The following is an 11,627-nucleotide window of genomic DNA, read 5'->3' as shown; positions in this document are numbered from 1 at the left end:
ATCTCCGATTAATGTTGAAATAGGTCGTTATAACAATATTGTAAACCTGTCTTTTTTCCTCATATTAACACTTAAGTGTATAGCAGTTACTAAGTATATAATTTATTGTAAAGTTGAGATGTGAGCGGTGTCAAGTTGAAACCAACTGTTGTTCAGTTGAGATTGGTAGGGGTGCGGACTGGCTTGCACTGGGATGTGGTCTGGTCGGGATGCATACTGTTTGTCTGGCGTATCAGTATATCTTTACTGGCTGGATGGCAAATAGTGTGTGTCCAGTTGGACTATGTGATCAGATAATAGAACGAAAGTTTGCCTATTATTTTGAAATTGATTAAATTTGCACTGGATAGAAATCGTGATAACTTGTGTTAGCACTAAGGTAACAAGCTTATTACTGTAATAGTTTTTCTAGACAGGTTTAACCATTATTTGGACAACACCTCTTCATACTTTACTACATTGAGAACTTTGGTTATTCTAAAAGGACAATATGACAAGTTTTTGTTCTAGAGATTTGTACATTTATGATTTTGGATAAGTGTTATTTGTTGTATTATGTATATACAATTAATGATCTCTATCAACTCTGCTAGAGTGGCGGCGATGCATAAACATGTATTTTATTGTGTTGTTAATATAATGTGCATATCTATGTCATGCCAATGAGATATGAATAAATAAATAAATATGTTTCCATGTTTGACAATGATGTTATGAAAACTTAGTTTGACTACACCCAAGAAATATGAAAATAAAATAGATATTGCAAATGCATTTAAAAACTACAGTGAGTTCGTTTGAACGGCAAGTTTGAAATTTATTTAGCCTGACCAGATTGTTGTCAACCTGAAAAAAGCTGTTTTTGTTTTTGGGTTTTTTTTTTTTTGTAATGTTTGTTTACCTTGCAGTTAATATTATCTACCGCAGAATTTACAAGTACCAGACGTTTTGTGCTGTTTTATTTTTGATAGTTCGTTGCAGTTCAACAATATTCGTAATAAAATAGCATTCTGCAAGATACTAACAGTAATTGTATATCTTATACATGCTTTAAATTCAGACGATATACATCCTAACAACTAAAGCATCCGTCAAGATAGTTTGTCCTGACATAATACGCAGTGATTTCCCTTGTACGACATTTGACTTTATCTCGTCGACTGTACTTCATTTATCATGGCATGTAAAGGCCACAGATAAGCATTACACTAAAACAAATACGACATAGCGTGACGACACTGTCACAGTGTATACTGTACATGAGGAATTACGTGTAAACAAGGGCTTTATATAGGATATTGTGCATGGTCAAAATGACAAAACTATGGTTATTCTTAAATGTTTTATTTAGTATCGCGTGGCCCGAAGGTTGGGCAGAGAAAGTCCTTGGCACGGAGACGGAAGAGTTTGACTTTGACGGGCTTCCAGGGGCACAGCACGAGTTTAAGATTGAAGTGGGGGCCGGTAGGGAGGAATGTTTTTATCAAAAGATAGTAGCCGGTGGAAAACTTCATATATCTTTTGAGGTTTGTAGTTTAGAAAACATTTCAAGTATTTTAAGAATTAGATAGGGGATTTATATATATGGATATTTTGAGATGCCTTAAATATTGTCACGCATGTGAAAACAACAATTAGGGATTATAGTATGTTTAAGCTAACTGTATAAAAATAACGATCATTATCATTTTCGTAAAAGTAAAATAGTATAATAGCATGTAAAATGAATATTGTTTCTAAACGATGTGAATGCATGATAAATGTTGATGAATTAGTTTAAGATCTTTTCGTAATTAAAGTTCTGTAGCTTTGAAACGCATACACAACAAAAACAATATGAGTGTAATATAATTAAGACACACTAGGTATTTACTTTGTAGAAATACTTTATACTAGTTCCTATGTATTTTTATGGAAATGTTAAATGTTTAAAATAAAAGGTCATTTTGTTACGGTGATTTCCAGTATTCACTGGCGTATATTGCATCAAAAGCTGTTGTAATACGGGATAAATATATGTACGATGTAGTTGATTAAGATGCAAACACTGTTGATTTAGAATAATTAATTTTTATACAGATTTTACTAGAACAAAAATTTATAATAGACAAACCTTAAGTATAATTTGTCGAGGTTTTCGGCTTCCCTATATACTTTTAAAATAAAAACAAAACATACAAAATGACAACCTAGACTGGTATAAAAGTGTCCCCTAAAGCGATATTATATGTTATAGAACGACAGCTGGTGTAGAACCATACTGTCACACGCCTTTCAATTATTTGATAGCATGTCGAAAACTTTTACTGTAGTAATAATTTTGTGAAAATGAAATGTGTTATCAAGGTCGAGATACACTTCAAAGAGTTACAAGCGTTTACATTCGTTTGCTATCTTTCTATTTGTTTTCTGATTATCCATTTTCTGATCTTTCATTTGCAGTTGAGATAAACAATTCAGAAATTAGCTTTTATATATGTTTAAATAAGAAATAAATGCAAGGTTTGCAGTTTTACCGCTCCTAGATTTTTAATTTTTTTTTAAAAGCGCTTTATAACTGATTCGTATAAGCACGTTGTCCCTGGAGTTGAAGTGGTTAATGTGAAAACAGCTGATTAACAAACCCAGCTTTGGCAAAAGTACGAAAGTATGCTATATATGCAAGTCAAAAGATATTAACATTAACATGTCTGTTTTAATGTTGAAGTATTCAAATGAGATATTTATGTATAATGGATATAAAAGAGCCGTTTAACAGTTCCCGATGTTATTAAATCTACATTATATCTGCGTCTGATTACCATGGAAAATACAGAATTTTCTGTTTTCTTCTGAATCGTGCGCTCTCCCCTAATGTAAGATGAATTTTGCACAAAGCTTGCGTCAAAAATTGTTTATAAGTTAACAATGTTTTACGCATTATATGTTTTTTCTATGCATATTAAGAACGCCTTCAAAAATGATGCCATTGACAAATGTGTTTTCAACCAAGCTTACTCAAACACGATTCTTGATTTATGCATGCATTGTGTTTTTTTTTTAATTCTTTAAGTAATTACGCAAAAGTAAGTCAATGAATCCACTTCTGCATTCAAGAAATATTTCATAATTTTTATTTCTGAAATACGTACTTTTTCCTGTATGTTTGTACATGTATACGACTGATGAGGACTCAGATTTAACCATGCAGATGTTGTGCCTGTCTCCTACATAATGAACATGTATTCAGTTTATATAGTATTTTGATCACCAGGTTATTTATGGAGGAGATATGAGGCTGAATATTTATTTAAGAAATCCAGTAAATAGAGGAGTTATAGATGCTGTTGAAAACAAACCAGATGGCGTTCTTATGCACCATGCTCAAATTACCGGTAAATACTGTGCGCACAATAGTTACTAATACAGAGTTGTCGTCCGTTACCTTAGGAAAAGAACGACAACTCTGGTGAAATGCAAATATTGCATGGGAATATGGAACGTTGTATAAAGTATTTATATTAGAATACTAACACATTTATGATGTAATGGCAGTATTTCTGAAAGTGAATGGGTAATATTATTTACTTATTCAACCAAGCTAACCATATATACAGACGTTATTGCTTTTCTCTTGTTTGTTTGTAAATGTATATTGCATGAAAAAGTAGTTAACATACTTCAAACAGAATATCAGAGCAGTAATACGGTTTGTTTAAGTCATAATATATTCAGTTTTATCCCAGCTGCTACTGTGAAATATGCAAATAGGATACGACAGTGAATTTTAAAACCAAACAAGGAAACATTTAAAATACTAAGCATTACAGCTTGCATTACCTCCCTTTTCTGACTTGACCAGAAGCGTATTGGTAATAGTGCCCGGTTTCTGGCAAGCCAGGTGAGTTCAATAGACAGAGCTTACGGCTTCTACTCAAGAGGTCGTCTGCTCGAATCTCCTCTTTGAGACATTTACGTCTACGGTCATTAGTCTCCCATTTCTGATACCTGTGGGTAGTCGTTAGCTACATGCAGAAAGGAATCAAAATGAACACTGATTAGATCATACAATACCATTTAATCCAAAATATTTACATACACACATTTTCGAAGTTAGAAGTTTTCGGGATAGAAGACCTTTTTTCACCTCCATGTGCAAAGGACATTATTTCACTTCGCCATGGCATTTGCTGAACAGTGACAAACGTACATCATGAACTAACGTCATTCACTGCATATCCAGTGTTTATATAGGGCTACTAAAGAAAGGTGTGACTACATAAACCGTTACACGACATTTTGAAATCTGAAAAGTTCGCTTTAAACAATTTCTGAAATTTTCTTTCGCTGAATTTGTAGGTTTTACGGGGCGGCGATGGTGTAGCAGCCCTGTATTTACTCAAACCTGAGGGACCAACATTACAAATTCTCCAGAAAACGGAGGTTGGGTCCGGGGGTGGATTCCAATATGGCCCCTTTGAAGAGACTGGTAAATACAGAAATAAAATTGACCCATCTTGTGCTGCACCTCCCAAACCCACCACCCAACCTCTATTCTTGTACAGATAGGGCGGAGTGTAAAATTAGATGAAAAGTTGTATGATTTTGGACTTTTGCGTTGGCGTGTTCAAATCTTATTTGTCTTAAAATGTTTCACACTTGAAGTCTTTCCTCATTTAGCAGTTTTGACAAAGCCGCAGTTGATCGAGGCAATTGTTAGCTTTTGATAGGATACTTTGTGTACCACGTGTCGCGGACACAGGAATTTGGTGCTTTGTTTATGCTAAAACGTTACTGTTAGTATAGTTTCTGAGAACTGAAAATGAGCGAGACCAAAACATCAGCAGGAGTAAATAAGGCAGAAAAATATAACTGAGGCAATCCTGAATGGTCGCTTGGTCATGTATGGCTGCTGTAAATATGTACTAAGCAACCACGAATTACTGTTACCATGGATTCAATATTCGTCAATTTTCATCATCAGTTGCTGTCATGTTTTACTAAAGTTGTGAAATCATCGCTTTTTTCTTTCATATTGTAAATGTCAGAGATTTTCGCATTGTTTTTCAAAAGATTTTAAGAAAACTTTTAATAGCATCATATCCCTAAAATATGTACTAAGCAGTAATACATAGTTCAATTCTGCAGGTTCTACGGGGAGGTGACGGCAATTTAGCTCTATTTTTACTTAAAATGGACGGCCCTGCATATGATATCCTTCAGAAAACTGACCAGGTAGCACGTGGGGGATTTCAATACGGACCATTCGAACAGACCGGTAAAATGAAATATTACTCCGCCCCATCACTTTATCCCGCCTATCCCTGGTGATGTTCTTTATTTAAAACCTACACTAACTGGTATATCTGCGTGATTGGCACTAATAACTCTAGAGGATCATGTAAAATAGTTCAATTTGTTTCAAAATTCAACAGTATATAATCCAAAGGTTGGATTGTCGTAGGATACAACAAAAATACTATGCATAATACAGATAGGCGTATAAATTTATGTAGGTTTCTTTTTGCTGTATTTTGATTAATTTCTCTAGAATTTTACGACTTTCGAAAAGAAAAGAAAAAACAAATGAATTCATTAGAGCTATCTGTTATTGTAGGTTTTAAATGGAGGAGACCGGAAGTTGGAATTACGGGTCTATAGCCCAACTGTGAACATGATCGGGCATGTAGACTTACGTGAAATGGGAGGGTTTGAATCCGAAATTGCGGACACCGGTATGAATGTGTAGCACATTTTTACCCATTGTGGCAGTGGGTTTTTGGTGACTGTTTATCATGTTCTCAATCATAAAATATATCTTTTCATGTGGAAGTCCGATATTTGGTTGTTCAAGTCTGCTTTATAAAGGACAAATGACATACAAATGAAATATTTAAAATTGTAGACAAACACGTCGCAAGTATACGTTTAATTGCTGTTTCGTTTCGCATCTCAGCGTTGCAAATACATTGGTACTTTGAATATTTGCGGCTGTCGAGGGGGTGTGTTCGATCCCACGAGCGTGTGGTATGTTCTCCGTGACAACTCATAAAAGACATTGTGTCTGAAATCATTCTTCATTCACATTTTTATATGGGAAAGTTGACGGTAACAGATAAATACTAGTACAGAATCTAGGAAATCTGGATAAGTTAACTGCCCGTCGTTGCATAACTGAAATACTTATGAACCCAACGAAAGCAAACAAAAAAAATTGTTAAGCTATTCGTTTCATCTGTATTCAGATAAAGTGAATGCATACATTTTAAACCTTTGTATAGGGACAGAAGTAGAATGGAATGACAATTTTAATCATTAAGCCAGTCTAATGTAATCATCAAGTTATGAGTACAGAGAATGCTTGCTTATTGCTATAGCCATACAAGAGTAATTGTCCTTGAATATCGCTGCTTTGCATCGATTGTAGTTTTTTTTTCTTACGTTCATGAATAAAACACATGTTTGCGTAATACTTGCATAGATTTGCAAAAGTGTCATTGCACCAGAATGTAGAGTTCAGTAGTCCGCTGACTATCTTACAGTTTTCTCGGCATTGATGTATTTTTTGGTCATTTGTATTCATGTCATTTTTTTGTGTTCAAACGACGCGGAAGCCTCCGAAAAAAAAGTCAGATCCTTCGATTTTTACTTTGTTTGTAATTGTATGTTAAAAGAAAAGCAATGATATTTATACAATTCTACACATCCCTTATTTATAAAACCCTAAGGTAGCATACATGTAAAACATTTAGAAAAGACCCTGTACTACGTGAGTCTCAGTATTTTTATCTGATATTGAAGAAATTAAAGATATATCTAATGATAATCATTTTCTTTTACATGTAATTACAATTACAAATGATATTTTTGTGTACATCTTGAAGAACTGCACTTCTGAGGTCGTGGACCCGTCACGACAATCGGCAATTTCCGTTATATTTCGTATTCACCGTGTATGATTTCGGCAGTCTCCGGTTATTATAAAAACAGTTTTCTGTTATTGTCGGAGTATGCCGAAGTCGCATACGGAAGATACTAAATCACACGGAAATTGCCGAATGTCATTTCGGGTCCATTACCTTCTGCCAATGGCTTTGCAAATTATACAAAGTTTATTAGAAATTCTGTTACCATGGTGACGGTGCATGATTTGTGGTATATGGATTTTTATTTGGCGTTTTAGGTGTTAAGGGGAGGGGACCAAAGCCTTGACTTCTATATCAAAGGGATTTCCGGTCAAGTTTTACAGGAAGCTCGGACCCGACCACGCTGGATCACTGAGATTGACACAAACCAGCACGCGGAAGGACGGCCGATGACGCAAGAAGAGATAGATGGCGTTTGGCAGCCACCTATATATAGAGGTCGTTAAATCAGTCTGTGCATACGATAAAACCTGAATAAAAACATTTTTTTCATTGAAATCTTTGTAGGAAATAAAAGCAGATCCACTTTTCCCGGTCAACAAAATTTTAACCGCTTATTCGAGGTAGTACTTACTGCAAAGCAGTGAAAAGTCATTTTAAAAACTAACATATCGTGTTCACGATTTACGTAGTAAAAATCATTGAAAGAAGTTAAAAATCTTCGAAGTTGATGTAAATAAAAAGTAGCTGATTATAATGTCTCGTATAAGTTTTGCCTCTTCCAAAGCGAGTTCCGTTATGCCTCGATTGAAACAATAAATGAGTTTGATGGAGATTTTAACTAAATTTGCTAAAATAACTGAAAGAAAGACGAAAAGGAAACATAATAAAAAAGGAAATAAAGAGAAAAAAGAGTTATGGAACTTGTATGTCAGACATGTGTGTGAAGCGTCTGTCTATTTACATTACTGGTAACTTAAATACCAGCTTGCATACAAACTCTTAACCGAAAGTTACTAAGTCGATAAGGTGCGTACTTTTTAAAATAATGCAAAACAAAGTTACGTAACTTATGCACTTCATGTGAGTTCATCACTGTGAACAAGTGTAAGAAGTTTCAATCCATTCCCACAAGCGACTGCTGAAATTACCGGCTTAGATCGTGACGCGGAGCAATGCAATAACTTGACGCGGAGCAATGCAATAACTCTACATATTCTTCGAATAGCTGCCGCACAGTGAGCACATACAGTTTTCATGCGCCAGCATGTTATGTTCCAGGAATGACAGCCATAGATCTAGTTGCCGGTTAGCAGCTATGGTAACGAAATTACGTGCGTAGGAGTTAATGAAACTTACGTATGATGTCCAACGTGAAAGTTATTATGTCTTTACATAGGAGATAGTTAGTGTTAAAAAGAACTTACTACAGACCTCACAGCTGGCCATAGTATTCGAATATATTGAGTACTTTGCAGAACTGCAATTGAAATAACATATCTAGATATTATAATAATTACTTTTGATAAATACTTTGATATCATAGTATATAAATTGTTCGTAATTAATGCTTAATGTTGTTGAATTAATTCTTTCACATTTTGAAAATTTTATTAAAAGAACAGGTTTTTGTCGAATACTCAACACATGCGATTGATAAAAAACATCTACGTCGGATAAACGACTCAAACTTTTCAAATACTTTTTTCAGGTCCATATGCGATATGTTTAGACAATTCCATGTCTCGTATGGCCTCCAAACTAGTGTATGTGTTTCTAGTGACATACGTGGAGGAGGAATGGTCCCGTTACAGACAGGAAATAGAAGATGTTGAACTCACTGTCTCAAATTTTTCGGTAGGTCCATGCTACTCATTGTAGAAACTGGCTTTGACTTCATTTAGTTCCCATAGTTACCTCTCCTGATGGTTCGGCAATGATAATGACGTTACAAGTCGGATTATAATACCAAAAAAAAAAAAATAAAAAAAAAAATAATAATAATAATAATAATGAAAAAAAAAACTTTAGCGCATTTAAAGCGTGTTGGGTTTAGTTTGTATTTTGTCACGAGTACAGAAGGTAACCCAGAGGTCATTGATTCAAATATTTTTTTTTATTTTCCAAAACAAATCGTAGCGTATACACGATTTAAGAGTTATAGTAATTGAACAGAAAAGTGAAAATGTAAATGAGCCGTGCCATGAGATAACCAACATAATGGGTTTGCGAACAGCGACCAGCATCCGCGCAGTCTGGTCAGGATCCATGCTGTTCGCTTTTAAAGCGTACTGGAGTAGGAGAAACTGTTGGTCTGGATCCATGCTGGTCGCAAATCCATTGTGTTGGTTTTCTTTTGGTGCGGCTCAAATCTATATTGATTTTTAAAAGAAGAGGATAATTGCCCAAGTTTTTCACTTTATTGAGTTACTATTTTGACAGAGAAATTGTATATTTGAGGTTTACCTGAAGAAACAGCTTAGACTGATTTGCGTATTTTCATATTCAGTTTATGATGGAAATGGAGAAAACATTAATCGTCGACAAAATAGTTTTTGTTGATTAGGTTATAAGATTTTACTGCTAACTGCGATGAAAATATGGCTTAAAATGATGTAAAACATTTCGTAAAAGATCGCGGCTTTCCGTTCGGCAGTCAAACTATGGTGTTCCGCAGTCAGACTATGGTGGAGCGAACGTAACTTCATCAAAGAGTAAACTTCCAAAGCCTAGGTTAGATACCTGAAAAATTTAACATTGTTTAAAATGCCTGTCCATAATTATAACTCGAAAAACTATCAAAATAACAGGATTTGTTAATAAGACATCATCAAGCAGTTGCGTTAAGATTCATAATTTCATATCATTTCTAAATCATCAGAAAACTAAGTATTTTAAAATTACAAACAATTTATATCATGCAAATGCAATACATGTGCATATTATCTGTACACTTTTTTCATTAAAACGAGCAGTTAGTTCATAAATTTCATAATATCGTTGATTATACCATTTTTTTCTATACTGAACATTACGGTTATAATCTGTAATAACAAGATGATTTGTCTTTAATTGAAAATCTTGAAAACACTGTAAAAATAACGTGTTGCGCCACTTAAGTGAATGTTCATGTTTCCATTAAAATTGATTATTCATTTACTGTTACATGGAATTTGTGCATATGTGCATTTGTATGTACTTTTGTAATATTTCAAGCAGTCAATTTGAAATGGTTATCATGCTAATAAAGTCATAATTTGGATGTTGCTTCCTTTCACGTGTACAACAGTTTATGGTTTAAAGGTTATGTTTTAATTTGCTTTTTGACTACTTCCAAAATTTCTGACCAGCTAGCAAAACTAAGTCTATCATTATATTTTGTATGTGAGTTAATATTGATCTCTCACTTTTCAGGCGTCCATCCAGACTGTCCAAGAGTCCGTAAAAGAAACTCTAGTCCATCAGGCGCAGAGCAGAATGCATATAATAAAAGACTGGTATTTAATAACTGGAAATAATACCTACATCCAGAGATGGTCCATTTGCCAGTGTATCGTTGTAATGATGTGTTCAGGAATTCAGGTGTATTTTGTACGAAGACTTTTTAGAGGCACCAATGTCACACCTACTTCAAAACCTAGAGCTTAGAAAATGTCTTATTGCAAATAAAATGTAAATGAGTAAATCATTTGTCAGTTGTTAAATGCAGGCCGTATATCTAATTGAAGGTGTGAACACAGGAAGTGGCTGTTTTCAAGTGTCAAATCTTTCAACGTTTGTTGGTTGGTTGTAGTTTTATTTATACTCGCTGCCGGGAGTCCCATATGAGCGAGAATATTTGCGCCTTCACTGTCCATCATAGAGCGTCAGCGGGCGTCTTGTCATGCTGTCCCTCGTAGTCCTTGCGGAGTACCAAACTCAGCGTTCGTGGAAGATGACAATACAAAGCTGAGGTGGTAAACGGTCCTTCCTAGGGCCACATCCCTCGCTCTTAGTTGTGACTCTATCGGCTGTCCTCAATATATTTATGATCACTTCCGGTAGAGCCGCATGCCTGCTCCGCGACGTGCACGCGGCGAGAGCTTGGAGCAGAACGTTTGTCCATCTATGAAGTCGAGAAATATGTGACAAAACAAGAAAAAAAAAAAACGACAGTCAAGAATCTGAACGTCAAACTCACCCTTATTTGACGTGTAAATTTGTTTTAATCTGTAATGTTCAGAACTGCCTGCACGGTATGCGCTGTTCAGTTTTTACATGTCCACGCAAGAACGAATGCTTTCATTAAAAAAAAACAATGATTAAAAGCAGATGTTGCATGCAGTTAGAAATGCCATACTTTTAATACTCTTTTAATACTTTAATACTGCACATGAACTGTTACCGCTACGACCAAGAAAGGTAAGACAAAAAAAAAAAACAAAAAAAAAAAAAAAACAAAAAAAAAAAAAAAACAGATTTAATGAAACTTTGTACATGTACTATTTTCATCAGTACTTAAACCTATTTGGTATTTAAAAAAATATTATGGAAAATAGGATTTAAAACATAATACATATATTTTATGTACATAAAGCCGCGCCATGAGAAAACCAACATAGTGGGTTTGCGACCAGCATGGATTCAGACCAGCCTTCGCATCCGCGCAGGTTAGTCAGGATCGATGCTATTCGCTAACAGTTTCTCCAATCCCAATAGGCTTTAAAAGCGAACAGCGTGAATCCTGACCAGACTGTGCCGATGCGCAGGCTGGTCCGGATCCATGTTGGTCGCAAACCCATT

The 11,627-nt window shown here is 34.9% G+C and overlaps 1 protein-coding gene across 5 annotated transcripts; it reads left to right on the top strand.

Annotated features, from left to right (window-relative positions):
• The first annotated feature begins 1,175 nt into the window (after positions 1-1,175).
• LOC123528321 (transmembrane emp24 domain-containing protein 5-like) lies at positions 1,176-10,530 on the top strand. 5 transcript variants are annotated; one of them, XM_045308061.2, is made up of 4 exons: positions 1,176-1,526; positions 5,597-5,714; positions 8,557-8,702; positions 10,260-10,530. In XM_045308061.2, the coding sequence occupies exons 1-4, from the start codon at positions 1,305-1,307 to the stop codon at positions 10,491-10,493; spliced, it is 720 nt and encodes a 239-aa protein (XP_045163996.1). In that variant the 5' UTR covers positions 1,176-1,304; the 3' UTR covers positions 10,494-10,530. The 5 variants fall into 5 exon arrangements, with proteins under 5 accessions (XP_045163996.1, XP_045163994.2, XP_045163993.1 ...); XM_045308059.2 differs by lacking the exon at positions 5,597-5,714 and adding an exon at positions 4,339-4,468 and having other exon boundaries at positions 1,177-1,526; XM_045308058.2 differs by lacking the exon at positions 5,597-5,714 and adding an exon at positions 5,128-5,257 and having other exon boundaries at positions 1,178-1,526.
• Positions 10,531-11,627: the final 1,097 nt, after the last annotated feature.

Source organism: Mercenaria mercenaria, chromosome 14 (assembly GCF_021730395.1).
Source record: "Mercenaria mercenaria strain notata chromosome 14, MADL_Memer_1, whole genome shotgun sequence".
Lineage (NCBI taxonomy): Eukaryota > Metazoa > Mollusca > Bivalvia > Venerida > Veneridae > Mercenaria > Mercenaria mercenaria.
Note: the sequence above shows the minus strand (reverse complement) of the source record. Positions and strands in the feature narration are given on the sequence as shown.